At 40.0% G+C, this 26,321-nt stretch overlaps 2 protein-coding genes across 4 annotated transcripts; one reads left to right on the top strand and one right to left on the bottom strand.

Annotated features, from left to right (window-relative positions):
* The first annotated feature begins 10,372 nt into the window (after positions 1 to 10,372).
* Positions 10,373 to 17,893, top strand: LOC104610346 (putative ADP-ribosylation factor GTPase-activating protein AGD8). Of its 3 annotated transcripts, none has more exons than XM_010276907.3 (7): positions 10,373 to 10,645; positions 10,787 to 10,905; positions 13,131 to 13,566; positions 13,676 to 13,936; positions 16,723 to 16,848; positions 17,039 to 17,140; positions 17,363 to 17,893. In XM_010276907.3, exons 1-7 carry the CDS (start codon positions 10,577 to 10,579, stop codon positions 17,468 to 17,470), a joined length of 1,221 nt encoding a protein of 406 aa, XP_010275209.1. In that variant the 5' UTR covers positions 10,373 to 10,576; the 3' UTR covers positions 17,471 to 17,893. The 3 variants fall into 3 exon arrangements, with proteins under 3 accessions (XP_010275209.1, XP_088752152.1, XP_088752153.1); XM_088896026.1 differs by having other exon boundaries at positions 10,455 to 10,645; positions 13,059 to 13,566; XM_088896027.1 differs by having other exon boundaries at positions 10,605 to 10,645; positions 13,062 to 13,566.
* A 1,272-nt stretch (positions 17,894 to 19,165) lies between these two features.
* Positions 19,166 to 24,230, bottom strand: LOC104610345 (ubiquitin carboxyl-terminal hydrolase 21). Its single transcript, XM_010276905.3, has 8 exons — positions 23,677 to 24,230; positions 23,462 to 23,582; positions 23,268 to 23,378; positions 22,748 to 22,920; positions 22,086 to 22,424; positions 21,063 to 21,185; positions 19,959 to 20,397; positions 19,166 to 19,842 (listed from the first exon to the last, which is right to left on the bottom strand). Exons 1-8 carry the CDS (start codon positions 24,007 to 24,009, stop codon positions 19,526 to 19,528), a joined length of 1,956 nt encoding a protein of 651 aa, XP_010275207.2. The 5' UTR covers positions 24,010 to 24,230; the 3' UTR covers positions 19,166 to 19,525.
* Positions 24,231 to 26,321: the final 2,091 nt, after the last annotated feature.

Genomic DNA, 26,321 nt, shown 5'->3' on the forward strand with positions numbered 1-26,321 from the left:
TGCTGTTTTGGAGGGTGGGAAATATTTAGCCAAAAAATTTTGGGTTAGATCATTCCAAGTGGTGATACTTCCTGCAGGGAGTGAGTTAAGCCAATCTTTAGCTCTATCACGCAATGAAAAAGGAAATAATCTAAGCCTAATTGCATCATCACTAACTCCATTATGTTTAAAAGTATCACATATTTCCAAGAAGTTAACAATGTGTGCATTAGGGTCATCACTTGGTAACCCACTAAACTGAATACTTGTTTGGATCATCTGAATTATTGCAGGCTTGATTTTGAAATTATTGGCATGAATGGTGGGCTTGCAAATGCTGGATGTCGCCCCATCAATGTTTGGACAAGCATAGTCCAAGAGGGTGCGATTTCCTTCTGCCATCTCTCCTTCAAACTCTATTGCTGGTTCGCCAATAACAACCTCCTCTCTTGTCTTACCTTTGTTGGCCCTTTGCAACAAACGAAGGGTCCTCTCAATTTCTGGATCGAATTCAACTAGTCCTTCCTGTCTAGTGCATGTCATGCACTAGTAAATCTGAACCAGCAAGGAATTGAACAATAAAATAAAATAATATCAAAATAAAAACAGCAATAAAAAATCCAAATTAATCAAGGTTAACAAGTTCTAATATTATTTTAGGATTAAATCCCCGGCAACGGCGCCAAAGACTTGATAGCTATAATTATATAACCCTAGCAAATGCACTAATTATCAAGTAGTATAAAATATCATTCCTACAGGGATTTAACAAAATAAGTATTAGAACCACGGTCTTCCCTAATTATTTGGATAATCGGAATTCAGATTTGAGCAAAAACTACTGAAAATAAACACTAGAAAGAAAAAATAGAAGCAAGGGTGATCACTGACCGAATATGCAATGGATGAAATCACTAGGGCTTTTGGTTCACCTAAACCAATGTAATGAATATTAATGGATTTGATTAACCAAGATTATTTGCCATTCCCATAAGTTGAGGTCTTTCCAATTTTATTTAATATTCTCTCTCGAGAAATACTAAAACTATGTCCATTAGGTAACCCTTCGATCTCTCGAGTAGAGCTCTCAAAATGGAAATGCATTAAGTCCAAGAAAAACCATTAAAATTCAAATGAATCATGTATATATATGTATATATACCATTCAATTCACACTATCAATTATTCAGTCGATTATGTGAATTCCTCTCTCGATTCATTTACATAACACAAATCAATTAAGAGGTGGCCAAGCTCTTAATTGCATTAAGCACAATAATTCATAGACTATATGGAAATCACAATCTTGCATAAATCATAAAGATAAAGATATATTCATTAACATGGTTAGGCTTTCCACAGTCCTAGCAAGAAACAAACCAGTTCATGATAAGAAAATTAAAGCAAATAAAGGGAAAGAAAGAACTCTTGAATTCGCCCATGGTGCTGAGATCTCCTCTTCTCGCCGCCACCTTCTTCTTGAGATTTCTTGAATTCTTGATCTTCTTCCCTCTGTTTCTTGACTTCTTTTCTCCTCTCGTGGCTGATTTCTCAATGAAATTCGAGATCCCCTCCAGAGATTGAGTGATCCTAAAGCTGGTCCGCCCCCTCCTTTATATAGCTTAAAGGGGAGGGGGTGGTCTCCTACTTCCTCTTGAAGTTTATCTTACAAGAATAAAAGTCCTATTCTGATCCTACTCTTATCTCTTTATCTAATGAACTCAATCCCTTTATCTTTCTAAGATTACAACAAGAATTTAGATCTGGAAGGACTCTTCTCAGTTTCTTGTTCTTGGATTCGTATTAGACCTCCTCTGCGAATTGGGCTTCAGCCAGGCTTTTCTGCAAGTTGGGCTTCAGCTGTGGATTGGGCCTTCCTACGAATTTGCCCCGACTTTGGGCCCGGATTTGTTTTCGATTTAGGCCGAATCTGCGAAAACCCAAAACATGAAAGTTGTGGCTTCTTCTCTTTTCTTTCCAGTGGGTCTTGAATCAGCCCAATCAGAGTTTGGATACGCGAGTTAGGACTAGATTACTGAACGCTGCCAAAACTGTGAAAAATCATCCGATTTGCCTTTCTTTGCTCCTGATGCCTTCTTTCATGCCCTGAACCAAAATACAAGAGATATAAGTCCAATTAAGTACTAATTAGGTATGGAAGACAAAATATTTGGGGATAAAAATGTGATAAATTCTATTCTCATCAGCCACCAGACGAGCTTTGAAGGTCTCAACCCTACCATCGAGGCCCTTCTTCCTCTTGTAAATCCATTTGCAACCGATTGCTTTTACCCCGGAGGGCGGATCTACTAGAGTCCAGACTCCATTGGTCTCCATTAAGTCCATCTCAGCTCTCATGGCCTCCACCCACTTCTGGGAATCTATGTCCAACATAGCTTCCACGTAAGTCACGAGATCTTCCTCACTAGTCAAGGTTTCCACCAAGTAACTATCCCGGTCATAACCATAACGGACTGGTGGCCTGGATACCCGAGTGGATCTTCTAGGTTGGTCACTACCTGGAACTTGTGGGACATCTCCCACTGCCCCTGAGCTCTCCTCATCAAGGACTACTTCCTGATGATGGGTGTCCAAGATATAATCTGTTTCCAAGAATTGTGCATTTCGGCTGCAGAACACCTTTTGCTCACTTGGGTCATAGAATAGGTAACCCACAGAGCCTTTTGGGTAGCCTACAAATAGGCAACGACTGGTCATGGATTCCAACTTGTCTGCACTCATTCTTTTAACGTGTGCTGGACAACCCCAAATCTTCAAGTGTCTGACACTTGGTTTCTTTCCGATCCAAAGTTCATATGGAGTGTTCAGAACCGATTTGGTTGGAACCCGATTCAGCACGTAGATCACAGTCTCTAATGCGTAACCCCAAAAGTCCTATTCTAACCCGATTCAGCACGTAGATCATATTCCTCCTCTTTGAAACACCGTTAAGATGTGGTGTAGCAGGAGGAGTCAATTGTGATACTATCCCATTGTCCTTTAAGTAGTCCCTGAATTCGTCAGAGAGATACTCGCCACCTCGATATAATCGAAGGGCTTTAATTTCTCTCCCAAACTGTTTATCGATCTCTTGTCTGAACTCTTTGAACTTTTCAAAGGATTCAAACTTATGTCTCATTAGGTACACGTAACCATATCGTGAGAAATCATCTGTGAAGGTGATGAAATACACGTGTTGATTCCGTGTCCTAACACTCAGGGGACCACATACATCAGTATGTATAAGGTTAAGTGTGCCTGTACATCTTTCAGGCTTACCGTTAAATGGTCGTTTGGTCATCTTACCTTGTAGGCAAGGCTCACAGGTGGGAAGATCTTATACCATTAGAAAATCTAAAGGACCATCCTTTACCAACCTTGTGATTTGGTCAACACCGATATGGCCAAGTCGGTAATGCCACAGGCACGTGGGATTAACTGTATCACGGACTCTTTTCTTGGGGATTTCAGCTGATGTAGTTTCGGTTATGTTAATTTCTAGAGAATGATGTAGAACATAGAGACCGTTCTCTAGTTCCCCATATGCGATGAATCTGTTATTTCTTTTAATAGTAATCATATTACTAAAAAAGACAGAATAACCATCTGCACATAGTTTTGAGACAGAAATCATTTCTTCTTAAATTTTGTACATAAAGACAATCTTTCAGTACAATAACTCCTTCTCTAAAAATTAACTCCACGGTTCCTATGGCCGCGGCTGCAACAGTTGCAGTAGTCCCCAAGTAGAGCGTGACTTCTCCTTCACTCAACCTTCTACTTACCTTGAACCCTTGCAGTGAGTTACACGCATGAGTTGAAGCTCCGGAGTCAATACACCAGGACGCAGAAGGTACCAATAGATTGGTTTCTATAACAAAAGTTTCGAAATTACCTTTCTTGGATTCCAGGTAAGCAGGACAGTTCCTTTTCCAGTGGTCGGTCTTTTGCAGAAGTGACAGGCATCCGATGCCTTGTCCTTCCTCTTCTTCTTGGGTTTGGCAGCCTTCTTCTGGGGCTTTCTCTTTGCCTTCCTTTTCTTGCCTGATTTTCCAGCTTCAACAAGCATGGCAATGGGCTCATTCTTTTTAATCAATTCTTCAGCCCTCTGCAACATATTGTTGAGTTCCTGCAAGCTGACGTTCAGCTTGTTCATGTTGTAATTCATGATGAATGGATTAAAGGATGGAGGCAAAGAGTTGAGAATAGCATCGATCTGTGTTACTAGATCTAGCCCGGATCCAAGAGCTTCCAATTCGTTGATATAACCCATCATCCGAAGACAATGGTTGTGAACTTGTTGGCCCTTGGACATTTGTGCGGTCATGAACTGTTTCAAGACTTTCTGCCGAGTAGAACGATTCTGCTCTTCATACATTGTCTTGAGACTGTCCAAAACGTCCTTAGCAAGTTCGATCTGATCGAACTGCCTCTGAATTGGGTTGTCCAAGGAGGCAATGATATAGCAGTGGGCAAGGGAGTTTTTCTCCTCCCATTCTTGGTATTCTCTTCTCCGGGCCTCAGAAGCCCTATCTCCCGGACGATCCGGGGCAGGATTCTTGGCTACCTTATCCAACTTTTCAGAGGTTAAGACCAACATAAGGTTCCTGTACCAGTCGGCATAGTTTGGGCCCTTCAGCTTATTGTCATCAAGCAGCTTTGCAAATTGTCTGTTTGCCATTTTTCTGATAAAAGAGCAAACATCAGTCCACAACCTAATTTGATTCATATTCATTACATAGATATGGATTTTAATCTACGTTCCATTTCCATTTATTCATCTCTAAGATTTCCCTCCTTTCTCAGTGACGGAGACTACGGGTTGTCTCTGGAAATGTGGGAAGTCACATAGGGTGCATGGAGCCAACTATTTCAGCTGCATAACCCCACCATCTTTATGTGAAGAATCATATCCACTCATCATATGAGCTTTCCCTTTGGCCTCTGTCAGACAAGGTTCAGAGTCGTTTTCAGGTAAACATTTCTGTCCAGTGAGTGCTTACCCATCATATTCGTGAACACCAAGGTACCATGAGAGAGTTCCCATTTTCTGGTGAAGCCCCTCCCACATCGGTCTATGATGCCCCTATCATCTCATGAAACACTCAGACAAGCCCAACAGCAAATGGATAGCCCATTTTCTGGTGCGTTTCCTCATTACTGAAGGACTCATCCTAATGCTAATGATGGAAGGCTTTTAGAGAGTTCATCATATGAATCTCCCTATCACATGCACTCATATTATCTGGAGGGAACAGTAAATTACGCCCTAATTTGATCTAGGTCAAACCAAAGTGACTCCCACTGAATTTCATAAAGCCAGATTTCGGTGGGCCCAAATCGGCTAGGGTCCCGCACGTAACCTCTCCATGAGGTGTGGGGCCCACCACTGAGGGAGGTCATCCAATGACCAAAAGGGACACCATGATAATGATGTGCATTCAGCCATGGTGTGCGCAAGAGCCACTGTCGATTGAGCATGGGCCAAGTACTTATGGCCCATGTACGTAGCACATCACACATCCATACATCACATGCAAGGATAAATTGATCCAATCAATTAATTATCTGTAAAGCCCATTTGAAGCCCATTTTGAATCCATAATATTAACCATTAATATTATCTAGGTATATGGGTTGAATTAGGGTTGATAGGTTCAGCCCATATAGCTTTATGTGTTAAGTGGGCTTTTAGCAGTTTTAACTATTTAAAATTGGGCCTTTATAGGTTGGGCCGAATTAAATATTTAATTAATTATCAAGCCTCAGGCCCATTGGTGGGAAAATTAGGGCTGACTTTCAGCCTTGATCGGACCCTAGATTTGGTCCAAACAATTTTGAACCAATCTTGGTTCGAATGGGTCTAGGGTTTGATCTTTAATTAAATCTTTAATTCAAGAAAATAATCTGAAATTAAATATTGATAAAAGAAAAAACCAAGAATCAGTCTATCAGGGCTGTTCGCACAATCCTTCCTGCAAAACAGAGGTTAGATAACAAGTTGCAGTTTCTCAAACTGCAAATCGCAGATAGTGATTCTCCCATCTGTGAAATCTCCTTCCTTGCACCGCCATCTTCGATCCAAAATAATACAAAAATAGAAATCCTAATTTCTATTAATAATTACATCAGATCGAATACCTATACATTCAGTCTAAAAAAAATAAAGAAATATTTTACAGACCAAATGTAATAAAATAATCCATAAACTGCAAAATCGCAAGTTCCCTATGCAAATCAAGAATTCAATCTCCTCTTGTACGAACAGCCCATAAATAAAGAAAATCATAAAGAACAATTCTAAACAATAATCAGATTTATGTAAAATTAATTTCAGATTATTCGCCCATAAATTTTGGGACAATTTCCCAAAAAACTTTATCTGCACAAATCGGGTAGAACGCCTTCTGCCCATTTGCGCAGGTTCAGATCTGAAACAAATTGGTTCAAGATTTGAACCATGGCTCTGATACCACTGAAGAAATGAGAGATCCATCGTATGGATGCCCAAAACTTGCGGAATAAGGTGGGCAAATTTCAAAAAAAAATTCTCTCCCTTTCAACTGGGAATCGAATTCCCTATTTAGAAAATCATATTTTCAATGATCAATCTTGAACCACAAACTGAACCAGATCTGAACAAAGGCAGTAGGAGAGAATTATACCTGATACAGAGAAATATTATTTTTCAATGGAGGTGTTCACGCCCAAGGAAGGATCCAAAGACTACTCCCACTGAAGATGGCGCAGTACAGGATGGAGCAAAATCAGCAACGTTCTCCAAGAACCTGATCCTTCACAAGAATTGCTGGATGGCACGTGAGCACAGCTTCCAAACAGTCCTTTCACAAAGGGCTGCTATCAAGATCGAATCTTGACTTCTCCTACAAAGTTGGAGATCGAACTAGAGGTCTGGTGGCAGCAGGAAGGAGGCGACCGGAATTTCGTAGAGATTACTGAAATTTTTTTTTTTGTGATTTCAGCTCTGAAGACTAGAGATCTTGGTGTGTGTAAAGGCTGCCGCCCCTTCCTTCTCTTGTAACCCTAAAGGATTAGTCCCTAATCCAATTAGGAGTTGCTGATCCAAATCACATTTGGATCAGATATCCCTTTAGGTGATAAGGATAAACCCTTATCCTATCTGTAGATTAGATCAGTCATCTCCTAATCCTATTAGGAGGCTCCTAGATCTAAATCTTATTTAGATCTTGGACTCTCTGAGTGGATAGGGTCAAGGCCCAATCCTATCAACTGATTTAATCCCAGATCCGCCCCTCATTTGAACTGATCAAATCATCCCAGTTCGAAATGGGCTTTAGGCCCATTAAGGTTGTGTGCTCACTTAGCCTTCCAAATTGCTGCCCAGTTGGGCCTCCTTGTATGGCGTGGGACCCAAACATCACATCAGCCACATGGGTTCGGCCCAGCCTTTGTTACAAGGCCTGGCCGAATACACTGTTATGGACAGTGCACCCCCTGAAACCCATCAAATGGGCTCTATGGGCCCAACACTTACCCTAAGTGGTCCCTGGGCTAAGCCACCTTGTAACACATAGGGACTGTGGGCAGATGCAAAATTAGCCCATCAGGTATTACCCTCAATGGTCTTACGCTCAACCTTTCAGCCCATAATGATCAAACACTGCCCAACAAGAGAGGACCTCTCCTTCGGCTGCAAGGAATAGTGTTGCACTCTCTGCTTATATGGATCCCGGGATTCAACGATTGAAATCGGTTGCCGACGGTCTTGGTTTCCATCAGAGAGAGTGCATCCCCGATCATTACCTTTGTCCGATAAAGGGGCTGATCCTGTCACTATGATCACCCACTCAGATGAATTCTCAGACTATCCCAACATACCCAGGTTTTGACCCCCGCTAAGGATCTCACTGATTGGTACATCAAAGACAGCCCAATCCGACACCTAGTGCAGTATCATAATCGAGTCTAGGGGTCGGGTGTAACTTTCCAGTTTTGCCCATTAATCTCCAAGGTTCAGGGCAATACTGGAAATCTGGTCCAGTTCAAAGATTCAATCAATCCTACACTACATGTGCTTAGGGTCTCACCCTGGCAGCTGAGATAGGTCACCCCAACCGACTTGGTGGCACATCAATGTCAGCCTTATCAGGATAGGTCTCCCCAGACCGACCCACTGGCTGTGAACATTCTAAACTAACACGAGTCTCATTAAGTGTCCAGTTTAAGGGTATTATACAGAAACATACCAAGGGAACATGAATCAAATATGTACTTTTATTCATTTACAATAAACTCATAATGTACATCATTCTGATTGAAGCTAAGGGCATACAAAACTGTCTAACAATTTGGACCCAACTCCAAAGCTCGGCACACCATGGTCGAGCATCACCATGGCACAGAAGCTCAACTTCCACTTGGAATCAGAGCAGTTCCTTGGCTCCACCAGGAGGACGGACTTGAAAGCTCAGTTTGACACCTCGGCTTTCTACCAAGCTACGCAACCATGTAACACTTCAGACTAGGCACTCCCCCTCCTCGGCTCCAGAACTAGGGGAGTGGTGTTCGGATTCCGGAGTCAGAGCTCTTAGAGTTCTGCAGCCGACGATGGGAAGATTCCTCGGCCACGTTCCATATTGCCCAGTTTTCAAGATTGTGACAAGCGTCGAGGAACACCAAAGAGGCCAGACGCTCATCTAGACATCAATTTGGAAGTTCCTTAGCCGAAGAACGAATTGGACTACTTCATTCCTCGACTTCAGAATTGGGGGAGTGGTGTTTGGGTCATGGTTGAGCTGACCCTACGAGACACGTGACCACCCAGCTATCGCCCTGCCACGTCATCCTAGCTCAGCCACGTCGGCATATCTCGGCTGAGCTACGCTATTACTGTAGCCCCCCATCTTATCCTTCCAACCATGTCAACTACATGTCATATGGATGAGCACAACTATGGATAAGCAGGAATAAGGAAGATGACTCCACTGGGGAACGAGACTCTATCCCGAAAACCTCGGCGGATAACCTCATCCCGACCACCCCGAAAGCCCAATCCGACCAGGACACGGATCTTCGGCTATAAATAGGTACTCCTTGCTCGAGGTAAGGGATCCAACTTCTAACACCCGTATTGCTACTTAGCTCGGACCAACATCCTTATAGCTCGGCCCGACCATCTACCACTACTCCCTACTGACTTGAGCGTCGGAGTACTTACCCGAGGATAACTCCTCGGCCCTCTAACTTCTTCTTCCTTGATCATAGGTCTTGAAGCGCGGCCTCGTCCTTGTAGCTCGACCCCGCCCTGCCAGTAAGGAACTATTTGGTTGCTCTCCTCAATTCGTGCACCACCTCGAATTGAGCAGCATCAGTAATGTTGTTGTTGTTGCTGTCCATGAGCTTGTTATGAACTGAAACCAACAACTACTGTAACGAAAACAAGAGTGAGGTGGGGAAGGAGGAGAGTGTCGTTTGACCTAGCCTAGTTCTCTCTTCCTTTCCATTTTGGTTAGATGTGGGCTTACCATCTAGAGGTAGACAACGAACGATGTCTTCATTATTCAAGAATCTCAAACACCTCAACCGGTTCAATCTCAACTTGAGATTCTCAAGGAAGAAGACAATGAATAATGTCTTTTTTTGAAGGGTGGCTTTGATATTTTCAAAAATTTTATGTTGCATATGTTATCACGTGATCAAATAACTAACAATTGGTTGACGGCATGGACCAACTTGACACTTTGAAAGTTTGGGTACTGTAATGACACATTTGAAAGTTCGAGTACTAACTTGACACTATCCCCAAATTTCATGGTACTAAAGTGGAATTTTCCCTTTATTGATTTTAAATTTCATTCGTTTTCAAAGTTAATGACATAATGACAAAATTATCCTTCATTTTTTGTATATTAATAAGGGAAAATTCCGGATTGGTACTTGTACTTTGGGCCTAGTGTCATTTTGGTCCCTGAATTTTAAAATGTGACAATTTAGTATCCAAACTTTCAAAACATGTCAATCCAGTACTTGCCATTAAGTGGCATTTTAAAGACACAAATACCCTTCAAGTGTCATCTAATCTTCTTTATAAACCATCTAAATGTTGACAAAAAATTTACGGTCACAAATCTTTGCCTCTTTTATTCAAGAAAATTGAGGTCATGTATCAATGGGCATTTTGGTCACCCCAACTTTTTTAAACAAAAAAGACAATGATTTGAGACTATTAATTTTTTCACTGTTTGGATGATTGATAAAAAAATTAGATGACATTCAAGGGCATTTATATCTTTTTCAAACGACACTTAAGGGCTGATCAACAAGTAGTGGTACTGGATTGACACATTTAGGTTCGAATACTAAATTATCTCATTTTAAAATTCTATAAACAAAGTGACACTAGACCCAAATTACAGGTACTATTGTGGAATTTCCCCATAAATAAATATAGGTTTTTCAGTTAGTTTTCTACTGTAATGTGAAAAAAGCCCAGCGAATCACGGTTTCACGTAGATTCTTCTTCGTTTTCCCTGAGGAGGTGTTCTGGTTCGAAAACTTGTCATCCTCCTCTTGGAAAACATCTATCACTATCTGTGTCTCTGAGCTTTTGTTTATAATGGCTTCTGATAACTATACCGCCAAAAACGCTGTTTTCAGAAAGCTGAAGGCCAAGTCGGAGAATAAGGTCTGTTTCTGAACTTTAACTTTCTCCATTTTTCTTTTGGTTGAAATTGGTTGGTGTTCTCGAGATCCAGTTAGGGGGCCTTAGATCTGAACGCTATCTGATTAGATCTTACTAATGATTTAATTCCGTTTTGTTGTGAAGATGTGTTTCGATTGTAATGCGAAGAATCCGACCTGGGCGTCTGTTACGTATGGGATCTTTCTCTGCATCGATTGCTCCGCGGTTCATCGTAGCCTCGGTGTTCACATCAGCTTTGTGAGGTAACTCACTTGAGAAGTTAGGGCCTTTTGAATTCGGAAAAAGTTTTAGGGTTTTTCATAATTTTTTGGTTGATTTGGTCGAGGAATGCTGTTCACGGGATGGTACATGAGTTGAATGTGTTCGAATCACCTGGCACTAGTTGCATGAATTGGAAATTTGTTTCCTTTTTTCTTGATCATGAATTGGGAATTTATTTTCAGCACATCTTTTACATATAGAGTATTGAACCAGATCAATAGTTTGGAAGACATTTTCTTTAGGCAAAAGGGGGACGTGGATTAGTTATTGGGTTACTCTTACGATAAGGTTCTTTTTTCTTCTTTATTTTCTTTTAACTTGGAGGTCCCAAAGGTTCGCCAAGATGTATAGATGCCCTAATTTTTCTTCTGATAGGTATAATTTGCTACAGGGGAAGATTTTTAAAAGATATTTACCTTTTGATCATGGTGGGATAAATTAAGAGGAGATGCGTTTGAAGTGTTGTAATCAAATTGAAGGGAAAAGTTATGGGTTTTCCATAAGTTCTGATATCCCATATGGGGAAAATTGTTTGGACCATAAATAGAAGAGCAAATGTAGAAAGAGTCTAGCCAGGATGAGGATGTTGGGACGAGTAAATGGAAGGGAAAGAAAGCAAAAGTTCAGAAATAAGTGTATTCTTTTGTCGATAATGAGAGATCAATTAAATGTAATAAAATGGTAAATGCATGGTATTCCTATATTCACATAGTTTCAATACAAAGTAATGGAGTAGATACATGTTATAAATACCTTGAATGAAAGTAATTTTTCGTCGTCTTATTCCAATTAATTGCCTGAGCAACCAAACAAGATAAAATGTGATTTTGTGAAGAAATAACTCTCCTTATGTTCTATTGACTAAAAAAAAAAAAGAAAGAAAAACAAAATTACAGCTTCAGTGTTTGGCAACCTTACCTACAAGCCAAAATACAAATGAAAGATACAAATCAATCAAATATGTAAAAGGAAGATTCAGAAAAACATTATTCTCACCTTTCTTCTAGAAACCCCACAATCATTTTTTTCTTTTCCCCTAATCAGTGGAACAACTCAATCATTTTCCTCTCTCTTCTAGGGAGTTGAAAAAAAAAAAAGAGAACATTTACTCTTTTCTTTGGTAGGTTTTGTAAATGGCCAGAACTTTTTTCATCAACAATATCCAGGACCTTGGAAATGCAGGGTGGGCAATCGACAATAAGGATGCATCTTGGAAATGAAGATATGTCCTAAGAGAAATACAAGGACTAATAGATAAGCTGAGTTCAAACATGAAATAGGTACCACATGCTGCCAGTGGTTTGGCAGACAGTTTGGCAAAGCAAAGAGATCAAATGTACTGGGATCAAGTAACTCTGGTACAAGCATGAAGGTGCAAAGTAATGAGTTTAAGGGTATTGCTTCAAGTGATGTGGCTCTCCAGCAATTAGTAGACAGAGAGGTGACGATCAGAAAAAGTTTGGGTCTCTGTTTTTTGGGTGGTGAAGAGTTTGCTAGAAGGGCCTTTGAGGAGTTTGAAAGGAGAAAAGGGAAGAGAAGTTAAGGAAGAAAGCTCTGGTGAAAGGAGGCAAAGTTTGGGACGAGGAATTTTCAGATCAGGAGGATGAAATTGTGGATGAAGATTGAGCCTCTCCGCCAGGTTTTTAGCTCGAGTCTGGTTTAGTTTTTGAGTCTGTGGTATGTAAGTTGCATGTTTGTTTTTTCAGGTGTTGTTAAAGGGGTCCGGTCATTTGTTTGTTGGGTCATTTAATTGTTCTCTCCTTTCGGATGATATCTTATCATCTTCCTGCTGTATTTCTTTTTCCTTTTAATAAAATTTTCCTTTTGACTCTTTAAAAAAAAAAAAAAAACTCTAGGGGAATAGTAATTGTATGCCTGAGAAGGCTAACCTCCTTCATGGGGCTCATATGAAAATATTGTAATCATTTTTATACAATGATGAAATAAGTGACTGTTATTTATCCCAAAAAAAAACTCTAGGACCTTTTTGTATACTTCGGCTCATTTTGCATTGGTTGGTCCACACTTCGATGCTGCTTTCTAATCTGCTTGGTTCTTAACTCTTAAGGTACCAGTGTAAATTTCAGTATTTCTTTCATCAACCAATCTCCACTAGTATTTGCATGTATTGCAGCAGTAAATGATTTCTCCAGGGGTTTCTCTTCAAGTAATGCTGGGTTAAGGAAATTGTTTCATTTCACTCTAGGTCAACAAATCTTGATTCATGGACTCCAGAGCAGTTAAAGATGATGAGTTTTGGAGGGAACAACCGTGCACAAGTGTTCTTTAAGCAGCATGGTTGGACTGATGGAGGCAAAATTGAGGCTAAGTATACTTCAAGAGCTGCAGATCTATACAGACAACTACTTTCAAAAGAAGTTGCTAAAAGCATGGCTGAGGAAGCTGGTTTGCCATCATCTCCTGTTGCTTCTCAGTCAGCTCCTGCATCTAACGGACTGCCTGATGCCAAGGTTGTTGAAGCCCCAAAAGGAAATTCTTGTGAAAAGCATGAACCTCCTGAGGCGACTGCAGCACCCAAAGTTCCTACTAGTACAGTTGTTACCACAACAATTAAGAAGCCCCTTGGTGCAAAGAAGACTGGAAAGACTGGAGGCTTGGGGGTCCGAAAGCTTACTACAAAGGTGCCTTCATGTCTTTACCCATATGAATAAATTTCAATTCTTGAAATGTAAGTTGATGGTTTGTTTATTTCACATCATGTATAAGAAAAGAACACATTCTTAAATACAGCCAAGTGAAAGTCTCTATGAGCAAAAGCCTGAAGAACCCACTCCTGCAGTTGCTACCTCTCCTAGTGCTACCAGTGTATCTTCATCATCTTTTCCTTCTCGCTTTGAGTATGTAGAGAATGTCCAATCAGCTGATGACAGTTCTGGAAGCACACAAGTGATTAGTCATGTTGCCCTTCCCAAGACATCAACTTTTTTTGCTGAGTATGGAATGGATAGCAGATTTCAGAAGAAAGGAATCTCCAGCTTTTCAAAAGTCCAGGCAAGTTTTAAAGGTTTCTTTCGCTATATTTGTGCTTTTACGTAAATGAGAAACTATAACTGAGAAATTATAATTTTAACTTATACAAATATAACTAAATGACACCCTCAAGTGATGATAATTCCAACTTAAATAATGATTTCTCTTACAAGTTTGAGATAACCTACTCTTGTCACTAGGAAATTTTGAGTTTTGTGCATGTATATTGAAGATAAAAATATTGACTTACTGAATTTAGGTTCTTATTCAAGTCCCTTTGCTTGTGCACTGTATATTATTTAATATCATGGATTTATTGGTTATGCCTGCATGTTTCTGATTCTTGAACCTGATTTTTGTTTCAAGGCAATAAGTTGTGAATTATTTTTGACCTTTTAACCATTTTATAGGAGGCCTTGTAAGCTTACCACAGAGGAACAGAAGGGAACAACTAAATCAATTTATATTGATAAGTTCCAGAGTATGACATCTTTGCTTGGATGGAATACAAACTTGAAATGTCCTTAAGGTTTTTTCAAAAATAGGGAGTAATTTTAAAATGAGTATTACAAAATATAATGTACTAGATTAAGCTTGGTACTTAAGATTGTTAATTATTCAGAATTCTACATCTAGACAAATTTTATAGATTCTCAGTGGTAATATATGTATTTGTAGGTGATGCTGCATATGTATGAGATCTCTTGAAATCAACCTGTGGTGGGTTGAGTAGTAGGAAAATAAGGTTCATATCTAAACAGATGAAAGGTAAAGGGGTTGGATGGTTGTTGCTGCAATTTGATAACTTAAATACTGAAATTTCTGGACAGCAACTAGAATAATTAGAAAAATTTTATTGGAGACAAAAGGTAAACAGTAGCATAAATATGTAGCAAAGAATACTTTCAGCAAGGAAAACAAGTAAAGAAATGGACAGGAAAAGGGGGAGGGGAGCAGGGAGTGTAAATTCTGTTCCACTCTTTTCATTGTGAACATGGTTTTCAAGGCAACCACGGCAAGGCTAGGTGACAGATTGACTGTTAAATCCAGTCAATCTGTTTATTCCAGAACCATGTAAACCCTTCAAACAGGAAAAACAAGAAAAGACCAGCTCTAGTTGACATTATTCAGAAAAGATGCTGGTCAAGGAGCAGTTGATGAATGGGGGTGAAGCAATTTTAATGAATATGATACAAATCTTCATGGTATCTTATGGATAAGTCCAATCCAGGGATCCAGTAGCTAGTATTATTCCTTGTGTGAACAGACCAACATTTTGAATTTTGATTATGCATGGATGCACCTATGCTGGTCAAGGTTGCAGGACTATGGATTGTTAACTTTGGAGTTTGGAGATAACACCGATGCTTGTAGATAGGGCCACAGCAGAGCCCTAAAATGGAGAATTCTTTTCATGGATTTGAAAAGCTGAGAATGCACTTGTATTGATCCTGGTGATTATTGCAATTAACTCTGCTTACAGTGAAGATGCCCAGGTATAAATCTTACATTCAGGATCTATGAAGTATAAACTATCTGACCTACTAGGGAAGGATAGTGGTATTTGATCAGTTCTTGTCATCACACTTTTTCTTTACACAGATGGTAGTGAGAGGCTATTAATAACAACTTTTTTTTTTATTATCGAGGCTATTAATAACATTTTGGAAGCAACAATTGACCATTACATGGAGATTAAATCAGAAATTGAAGGTCATGTTCGTTAAGGAGCAAGGTGGGTCAACTTGCTCCTTGATGAACATTTGTCTATGATGATCCTCTCCTTGATGAAGATTGATCAATTTCACTGCATAAGTTATGGTAATAAGTTTTTTCACCATGGTAGAGGAAGGGGAAGAGGTAATAGGGATCAAAGGCAATATTATTTCCTTAGAGGTTTTGGTGGGTGCATGCCATCACAGAAGATTGAGAAATTGTGATATTGAATTGATTTTTTCTTTTGTGGTTGTTGGCTGGTTGCCAATTCTATTGGTCTGGTCTGGATTTTACTGATGATTAAGGAATACCTCAAAGTTGAGATCACATGACTTTGTTATTTTGATTTTATCCATCTTAGTTTTGCTGTGCACTGATGAATGGTGATTGCTTTGAATGATTGATAGTTGCTGCTTGGTGGTCTGCTTTTTTGCTTCTATATTGCCCTCTTTTTAATTATCCTTCAATCTGAGCTTATCTTGAGTTGATGTGGGGTGGGGTTTTTCCTTTATTCTCCTTTTCTTTAGTTTTAATTTTCTTTTTACCAATCAACCAAAAAAGTACTGGTAAAAAAACAATCAACTATAAAAGTAGAGAAGGGGTGGGGTGAAGGAAGAACTGAGATCTAGAAAGCATTTCATATGGTTAAGAATTGATTTATTTCATGATTAGTCATGATACAGTCTACCTCAGAAGAGTATATCTTTATTGCACAAATACACTGACATATTATTCTGTTTATTTATTCAGATAGTAAGTGATCACGTATCTAATAAAAAAGTTTACTTGTGTTAACGGAAAAAAGTATGAGCAGGAGCTATTTATGGGGTTAAAGGTGTAGAAAATATAACTATCATGATCTTATCTACCCATGGTGTATATTACAGTGGACTAAAAAAAACGAACAAGTCACCTCCTCGAAATCTTTGCAGACTGAATGACTGATATCCATGAACAAGCTGTAAATGAGCCAAGCCTGAATTGGTTCTATAGAGTTCACTGTGCCTAATCATCTTGATTTTGTTTTGGTTAGTTTTATTCATTTTCTTGTTCAGTATTTAGGTCCTGTACTTACATCTCGTGGTCATTAGATTGAAGAAACTGATGAAGCAAGGAAAAAGTTCTCAAATGCCAAGTCTATTTCATCAGCCCAATTTTTTGGGGATCAAAACAAAGCAAGCGAAATGGAAGCTCAAGTCTCATTGCAGAAGTTTTCGGTATGTGTATTCTCTGATATGTAATTTCTTGTTGGAAGAAGCAACTTGTTGACTGTAACCATGAATATAATATTTGTTACAGACTATTCTTCTCTTTAGAATCTCGTATGATATATTTTGGTGGAGATTGGTTAAATTGGTTGACATTTTCTCAAGGATGTCTGACTGTAATCATGCATCACTTTTGTAGAGCTCAACAGCTATCTCTAGTACTGATCTCTTCGGTAACAAAGTAGATGATTCTCAACTTGACCTAATAGCAGCTGACCTCATCAACAAGCTCTCTTTCCAGGTAACTGTTGCTCCCTCATGTCTGCTTGCTGTTGATGAACTGGAGGTTTTGCTCTCCAAATCAGATTCACTGTGATGATGAGAATGTTCTTAATGTTCAAGAAAATTACAATGTTATTTATTTATTTTCTTAATCAAGTTACTTTTTTTTGGTGGAATAATCAAGTTACTTGGGTTTTAAAACTATGCTTGTTTTGGCTTAATATTTTCCTTTTCTTCCCAGGCATCACAAGACATATCTTCCCTTAAGAATATTGCAGGAGAGACAGGGAAGAAGCTCACTTCTATGGCTTCTAGTTTTATATCAGATCTTCAGGATAGAATCCTCTGATGAATGACTTGTTATTGCCATCATCATCATCATCACCATTAGGATACTGGTGTGTGCATGTTCAGGAATGTCCGAAGAACTTATTACAAGTATCAGAATGTAGTGAATGTTAAAAGAGTAAACTGCAAATTCTTTCAGAGAGAAAAATAAGATTTAAATTTTGCTGCCTCCTGGGTTGTTATTGGCTTTTCTTGTGGTCAGAGAGCAGTGTTTTAAGTGAACTGCAGAAACATTTCCGCTCTTATATGTTACTAGTTTGTATTTAAAATGGGGAAGTGCAATCTCTTACAGTTTGCATCTTTGGACGATCTTAGTCTGGCACAAGACATGTATTACCTTATTTAGGATAGACCAGTAAGACGTTTTTGAGACGGTCTTGTCTGTTATATGGACCAAGTTAATACAAATTTCTTGACATTATTACAATGCTTTAGAGTTTAGACTTCGCAGCCACAACACTGGTAATTTGATTCTGTATTTTAGAATTGAGCGTAAGGGTCACTGAACAATTCCTATATTGTCTGTGGTGGATGTCGAACAAAAATGGGTATATGGTGTTCTTTTATCAAATATTATCAAAATATTCCAGTGTGCATTTTCACTTTGCACAGGGGAGACAGGAATTAGATCAGAACTTTGTTCTTGTAGATTTGCCCTAAACTAGATAATGAGATTGCACACAACGGAAACGGCCCAAAATTCATAGGGTAATGCAGCAAATTTGCAAATGTGATCAACATAGCAATGTTTTAAAAACTGGCCCAGATGTTGAACCATTTTTGCCTGAGTCGTGGGTCACCAGTTCAACTGTCTGGGTTGAATGGATCAACCAAGGTCATGTTAGAGCTCTCTCTGTCTTTTTCACAAAAATAGTGGCACAGGAGTTTATATCTGCGCCCCACAATGCCCCACAGCACATCTTCACCTTGTATTGAGAACATTTCCCGATAACAGGAGATGATGAGACATCAATGGGAGATGTTCCCAATACAAGGTGGAGATGTGCTGTGGGGCATGGTCAGGCACAGATGTGAACTCAACACAGATCTCAAAAGGTTATCTAAGATTAAAAAAAATACTATCATAATCAAAAATCAAAGTGCAAAGTTATGGGCTCTAAAAGCTTGCATACACATTTAGTGTGCAACCCATAACTCAATCACCAAGTTGAACAAATCAACAATCCAACCACCCAAGTCAGGCACTAAACATAACTGCCTTTGAAAAATTTTGGAGCACTTAAATTATCCCATTCAAGGTTCAAAATATCAACATGTATCAGCCCATATCAGCCAATACGTATCGGCCCGTATCATTTTCATTTTTTCATTATTTAACAATATCTTTTGATTGTTACTTGTAATGCTTCTCCTTCATTCTTGCCAGTTTGTTATTTTTTTACCTTTTGTAAGATATAATGCAAATTGCAGATTATTCAAGTTTTTGGCTTGTTTTCAAAATTCATCATAGATACATAAAAAAAAGGAAGAAAAAATCAAAAGAACAATAATGTTTTAACTATTAATCCATCGAAGTGTGACCACTTGTGTGCGGAGTGCTGATGTCGAATCCAATCTACCCAACCCGAAAGAGACCAGACCTATCAGTCCAGAAGGATTTCTTCTCGTCGATTAGCCAGTCTCACCGTTGAGCCTTGACATGACAATGCAAATTTGCGATGCACCATCAGAACTGTGGACTGCAAATACTGACTACCATTTTCTCACATAATTTGAATAACTCAAAATTGTCCAAAATAGAGCTATCATATCCTGGTCTCAGAATCTGACTTTAACCAACCAAAAACCCATTATGATGTAACATCAGTTTTGGAAAGGGCAGGTATTTTGTAACTGCGCATAATCTTAAAAATTGGAGACATGCACAGACGGCAACAGGGACAACACTATACAGATGCAAAAATAACTACCCACAATTTCTACAACCCATGGAGGGAAAACAAAAACAGAACCTGCAGCAGATATAACAGCCTTTCACTAGGCATCTTGGGTTAGTTGAGAAACTGAATTATCGACCTTTACTTGGATATGTTGTCTAGCGAAAATCCCCAGCTGTAACAGCACGCGTGATAGATTGGGGGCTGAGCTTCCTATAAGTAGTCCTATTGGCATCCCTATCTCGGTGATCTTCCCAACGTGACACTGTCCGTCTCCTTTTCCTGTCCAAAGAACCATCACTGCGGGATGTCTGTAAAGCAGCCATTAATCCATTTCTCCGTGAACTAGGCATTGTTTTGGTCAGTTTAACTAGCTGCTTCTTCTTAAACTCCTCCAGAGCATTGTTCCCAGGCCTTGTACAAGGTAGCCTTTCCTCTGATCTCAGATGGGCACGTGGAATACTGTAGCTCTTTTCTGCCAAAAAAAAAACGACACCTTCAATTTGTTATTGTTATTTTTTTTTGCCTTACCAATATGCAATTGTAAGTAGAAGTATAAAAAAATATCAAGGCATGGATGGATATCTCAACCTGAAGGACCATCTGAGTATATATCAGGGCTAGGAGATCTAGGAGGTGGCGTTTGAGGACAGACACCAACATTATTTCTGCTTTCCTCAGGCTTGCTACAGCAATTATGGTCTTGACATGGATAAGATGTTCTTTCCTCATCATCATTAGCTGCATCAAACACAGTGAAGCTACTTGCTCCAGGAGGAAGAGTATTAGAAACTTTACCCACATCATCTCTAGCTCCATTTGCCTCTCTACAACTATTTTCCTTGAGAGGAAGTGGAATACACACCCTCTCTACATCTAGAACAGACTTCGGGGAAGTAGAGGGACTGTTTGTATTCATGCATGGTTTCAGTGTTTCCATTAAACTTGAAAACCAGGGTGAACCATGCCTTGCATAGAATAGAATGTAGGCCTCTTGAGCAAGGACAAACTCCTGTGTAACTCTCATCACCTACAAAACACAGAAGACTTTTTCAAAATCAGTTTCAGGAAAAAGATATGACATAATAAAATCTCAACTAAATCTATTAGTATATTGATATAGTTATTCAGTACCCCAAATTAGTACTTCCAGTGAGTCTTACTCACAGGGTTCTAAAATCCTAGTACATCATGCACATTTAAAAAAGATCTTAGGCTCAGTTTGGAAGGAGTACAAATACAAATATGTAAAGTGCCAAACCTTGTATTTTGTATTACTTTGCATGTATTTGTACTATACATATTTGCATTGGTACTCTTTCCAAACTGAGCCTCAATTCCTCTTTACTAAGTTATAAATAGAAAAATGCTAATCCTACCCTAGCAAGTAAAATTAGAGATGCATTCTCACCATTGCCTTTACAGACTTTTAATTACCAAACACCAATATGAAAAGACACCGCCCTTGACATTGAAATGTGCAAAAAAAAAACAATGGCGAAAGTAGATTCTAATCATACTCAGGAGGATACAATTAGCATACAATAGAACAACTAAGCCTTAACCCCGATTATTTGGAGTTGGTTACATGAATCCAGTCCTAAAATTCAGCTTCATCAAGAGCCATGTTTTCTGTCAAATTGTGAGTCCTCAAATCACAAGAATATAATTAGCATCCCTCTTAGAAATTATTACCTTTGAATCATCCAACCTGTGCCATGTGTGTGGAGAGGAACGAATGAAGCAGTAATAATGTCCAGACCAAGGTGTAAATCCAATATGCACTACAACTGCATATAATTCATACTTTAAATTAACCTGTCAAAAATGGCATAAACATAAAAGCTTATTTATCCATGTAGTGGAAAAAAAGTAAAGGAGGATGAAAGGTACCATTTAGTATAAAGTTCTCTACAGCCTACAAGCCAAATAGTATAACACATGAACCATGTGCAGAGGATATGCACCAATTGGATTTTTATTTTCCAACAGAGATGTTCAATAGATAGGATAGGATGGACATGATCATCCAACTAGGCCATCAATAGACCTGTTCATGGGCCAGGTGGCCCGACGGGCCGGCCCGGCCCCCAGATGGGCTTGAACATGTTTATAGGCCCGCGGGCTTAAATTCAGGCCAAAAAGCCCGGCCCAAAATAAATTCGAGCCGGGCTCGGGTTTTGTCAAAATAGCCCGGCCCGAGCCCGGCCCAGCCCGACCTAAAATTAGACTTAAAATGGGTTATGTGATTATGTCCATTTGAATAAATTTTTTGATTTAAGAATGTAAAACTGTGTTTTAAAACGTAAAAGAAAGGGAAAAAAACCATCTTGTAGGCCCATTGTTCATTTAAATTAGAAAAAAAATCATCTGAATTTTTAATTCTAATTTGAATAGGGAAAATTGTAATTTTTTTTATTAGGTCGGGCTTCAGGCTCGGGCTTTGGGCTTTTTATTAGGGCCGGGCTCGGGCCCAAGTTAGAGGGCCATTGGTCAGGCCGGGCTCGAGCTCGGGCTCGGGCCTAGCGTATTTCCATTAATGATGAGTAAAAGCCCGGCCCGAGCCCATGAACAGGTCTAGCCATCAAATGGTAGGGTTTAAGAACCATCCACATCCCTTTCTACTGCTATAGTCTATGTTTCACCGTTCTCATACAAGATTATGTTGAAAATATTTCAATAATATTGAAGTGGGTGGCTGGACATCTAGAAACTTACATTATTCTTTTGATCACAGCCAGTGTAGGGATGCAAGTCCAGTTCCAATGGGTACTCCACATGCTTGTCAATCTTCTCAACATATGAACCATCATTCTTAAATCTCTTCAAATGAAATGCCGCAACTAAGGGGGCTTGGTCCAGGGTAAGCTGCTTCTCTACTGATACTTTCTGCTTGCAGTTTTCACAGGTGAATCTTGTCTCTGGATCTTCAATGTTTTCAACCTTTGTAAAAGATTGCAAAGCATTTGGTAGTGTATCTACATCATCAATCTCCAAACTTAGATCGATCAGGGGCTCAAAAGTGTCTGAACGGTGACTACAGTTGCAACATCGAAGCTGAAGTTTTCACAAAAAAATAATAAAAATGGCAATCCAAAGGAAAGGCATTACTCAATTTTAGACAAAAAAAAAACACAAATTCCACAAGTGGGAATAGAGCTACTTATGATCTAAACGCTAAGGTAAGTAAAGGACCATTACCCAATGTTAGTCCCTGATATCTGAAGCTTTGGGAGGGGTAGACTAGATATGGACCTAACTTTTGGGGATAAAGTTATTTATCATCTAAGCTTTAAGGCAAGTAAATAACTCAAAAACCCCAAATTGAGGCAAGAAGCTACTATAAAGGGGAGGACTGGGTGTCCCGTTTCAACTCATACCTGACTTTTTAGACGACCACCAAAAATCTGCTTAACAAAAGTAACCTCTTGCGAAGATAAATTTTGATTTTGCAAGGTAGGATCCAAACAGCAGCTGTCAAGCCTATCCAGCAAGCATTGTAGAAATTCATGGGCATCCTCCTGCTCAAATCTCCGGAAAGAGGAAGATAAATCTGGATGATTCCAGGTCAAGAATCACAAACTCAGAATAGAAAGGTTTTTTAACAAAATTTGGCATATTATGACATCATATAAAATTATTCAAATAAAATTGGGTTTGCAAAAGAGGGAGATATACAAATTTATTAGCAAACACAACAATCCAGCATGGCATGAAATTAACAACAATTAAATGATGGTTCAAACTCAAAACTAGCAGCATGATAACAAGATCAAAGTTAATGTCATGTTATTAATACTCCAAATGAAGAATATCAAACTAAAGCTGGATTAGAGCCCGATGGGGAATAAAGAGAAAATGCAAGCTCAGGAAACCGTAAAGATAAGTAGAAAAGGATACAGCTCAAATTGTCCACCAATTTTGAGGGCGAGATAATCCGTCCAGATGAAGCCAAGGAGAGCTCAACGTGGTCACGGAGAGCACATAAAACACAAAACTCTTTACTCCCGCCTGCAATTTCACCAATTTTCCAGTCAGATACCCCAAATCACAACAAACTATAAACAGAGAATAACATTAGGCAGAGTAATTACGCTCGCATGGAGTTGCATGATTGCATGAACGAAGACCCTGCACGAGTGGGACCGTGTGGGTGAAACATTGAAGAATTGCATTGAGAAAGCAAGTGTTCCCGAGATTTTCGAGACCCGCACCCTGGAAGGGACAAACCATACAAAAGATTACCCAAATTAGGAAGAAAACTGAGAAGATGGAAGCAAATTATGCAACAAACGAAAAAACAACACACCATCATAGAAACTTCTCCATAGGAAGATAGGGAGTAAGAAGGGTCAGAGTAAGCAAAGGGCCTCTTGGGAGACAAAGGTCCGATGTCCGCAAAAGAATTGGGAAGCGAAGATGGTGAGGCATCACCTGAAGCATTAACAAGAACCGACGAATCAGTATCTAGGGTTTGCGCCTGAGGACGCAGAGGCGAAGAAGGCAATGTAACATCATCTAGGGTTTCTTGATGGGAAAGCGGAGGCGGAGAAGGCAATGCAACATCATCTAGGGTTTCGGCCGTAGGAGGAGAGGAAAAAAGGTGGCCGTCATCTAGGGATTTTGAGGGCCCGGACTCCATGGAGATGCAGTAGTAGGCGGGGAAGAAGATGAAGAAGAAGAAGATGGGTAGAGCTTAGAAGAGATCGTGGTGGCTGGTGGGGTTGAAGAAGTGGTGGTGGGTTTGTTGTAGGGCTTTGGCATTGAGGAGAAGAGAAGTTTCCATTTTATGGTCAAGGTTTTGAAAAGGGAGGGAAAACTCGTTAACCGCCATTTGTTTTTGTTTTTGGGGTTTCTGTTTTGGCTCTCTAACTAAAATCTGAATTTCTGAAAAGGAGCGAATCGAATCAGTGAGAGAGAAACTGTGAGAGAGAGAGAGAGAGAATGTGAGAGTTTCAAGTTTTAACTGCTTCGCTTTCGTAGTTTCTACTTTCTACTTTCTACCATCTACTGTCTTGTGGTTGACTGGTTGCGCTTGCGAGGCAAATGTGAAATCACCGTGAGCTTGGGTCGATCCCGGTCCATCTGTTGAACGGTCTAGCGGTCGGGGCTAAAGGGCGGTCAGAACAGGTTCCCTTAATTTTTTTAATTTGTCATGTTTTTTCCATGTGGAGGGAATGCGGGATAATGAAGCCAATCAGAACTGTCCACCACCACCAAGTGGGGACGCTTTGTAAATTATAATTTGTAATGTAAAAGCACATCATCCAAAGGAGGCTATAGCTAGCCACACTAAATCATAACTCTTTAGGACTTTCAAAGATATGCTACACCAATGTTGCACCAAATCATAACTCTTTAGGACTGTCTAAGAAAAGGCGATGACTGGAGGGAGAGTTTCGGATTTGCTCGACTCCAGAGCGCGTCTCACACCAACTACACAGCAAATCGCAGCAATATATTGGGAACATCTTGGATGACAAAACCAAGTGTACGATGTGTTTGGTTGCAATGTAAATAAATTTACACTGATCCAAAACTATGATAGTGTAAATTATAATTTATTTTTGTTTTAAATTTTAACTTATTTTGTTTGATTGTAGTATAAATGAAGTAAATTAAGACATGATGCAGAATAAAGTAAAACCCAAAACAAAATTAAACGAGAGTTTGCATTCTTTTCATTTGTATTCCCAGACCGTCCTGATTGGGACGGTCAAGGACACTCAAGGTGCAAGACTTTGCATTGCACATATTCACCTCCTCAAACCGTCCCCCTTCTTGCCCCAATGCATACTACGGCTGAGGACCCCAAAATGCACCGGTCAGACAAGGACAGGGTGCGACTTGATCAAGAAAAGCAACAAACTTCAAGAAGATCGAGCTCATCAACTTGGTCACGCGAACATGACAACCGCAGCAGAACTCATCAGTTTGCTCGGATTCCAACAAAGGAAAGGCTCGACAAATGGATGTAGCAACCAGTCTTTGTCACCGAGTCCAGCTCAGTCAAAGATTGCCTGGCAGAGCCCAAGAAGGGAAGAGCCACGCCTACTGCAGTTCCAGACGACAGGGACGCAGAGATCCGAGAACTCTAACAGAGGTTGACTGAGTTGGAGAGCAACCAGGCTCAAAAAAGCATGACCCCTCCCATGATCCAACCAATGGATCCAAACAACCAACCCGCCAAGGAGCAGCCCTTCACCCAAGAAATTGTGGACGAGCTCCTCCCGATCGGTTGGTGAGCACTACAGTTTGAGAAGTACAACGAGAATGGAGACCCCAACGATCATCTTGAAGTCTTTAAAGCCCAGATGATGCTACATGACCCGACATGGTACTCCTCCCTTCCTCCGCGCTTTATCTCTTCTTGAGAGCAACTGGAGAACCAGTTTCTGGCCCAGTTCACAACCAGTAAAAAACACTAGAAATTTTTGGCGAGCCTCATGCAAGTGCAGCAAAGGAAGAGAGAGTCTCTCAGGGAGTATCTCACCAGGTTCACCACCGAAGCTTTGCAAGTCTAGTCCTTGAACCAATCAGTGGCATTCATCGCCATCCAACACGGCCTCTGCTCCTCTCCCTTCAACTTCTCCATCTTAAAGAATCCACCTCAAACCGTAGTCGTGCTGATGAACCATGCACAAAAGTACATCAACGCAGAAAAAGCACAAGCACAAAAAAGAGACGAGGAGGAACAACCCGATAGGAAGAGACGAGATCTCAAGGAGCATAAGGTAGAGAGGGCAGACCGGGACAACAAGTGATAGGACCGACAACCAGATTGGAGGCTTAGGGCACCGCCTCTGACCTTCAAGAACTTCACGCCGCTGACTGCACCGCGGTCTGAAATCCTAATGCAAATCCATGATAACAAATATGTCAAGTGGCCCGAGAAGATGTAGACTCAGAGCAACAAGAGGAACTGCGACAAGTACTGCGAGTTCCATCGAGACC

Source organism: Nelumbo nucifera, chromosome 1 (genome assembly GCF_055504915.1).
Source record: "Nelumbo nucifera cultivar China Antique chromosome 1, China Antique-T2T, whole genome shotgun sequence".
Classification (NCBI taxonomy): Eukaryota; Viridiplantae; Streptophyta; class Magnoliopsida; order Proteales; family Nelumbonaceae; genus Nelumbo; species Nelumbo nucifera.

Excerpts from the sequence above, each read along its gene's own strand:
- LOC104610346 (XM_010276907.3), top strand. The coding sequence starts at position 10,577 with ATGGCTTCTGATAACTATACCGCCAAAAACGCTGTTTTCAGAAAGCTG. Across the intron at positions 10,906-13,130 it reads GTTCACATCAGCTTTGTGAG|GTCAACAAATCTTGATTCAT; the intron begins GTAACTCACTTG and ends ATTTCACTCTAG. Across the intron at positions 16,849-17,038 it reads TCTCATTGCAGAAGTTTTCG|AGCTCAACAGCTATCTCTAG; the intron begins GTATGTGTATTC and ends TCACTTTTGTAG.
- LOC104610345 (XM_010276905.3), bottom strand. The coding sequence starts at position 24,009 with ATGGAGTCCGGGCCCTCAAAATCCCTAGATGACGGCCACCTTTTTTCC. Across the intron at positions 22,921-23,267 it reads ATTGGTGGACAATTTGAGCT|ATTTATCTTCCTCTTTCCGG; the intron begins GTATCCTTTTCT and ends GGAATCATCCAG. Across the intron at positions 19,843-19,958 it reads ATACTCAGATGGTCCTTCAG|AAAAGAGCTACAGTATTCCA; the intron begins GTTGAGATATCC and ends TTTTTTTGGCAG.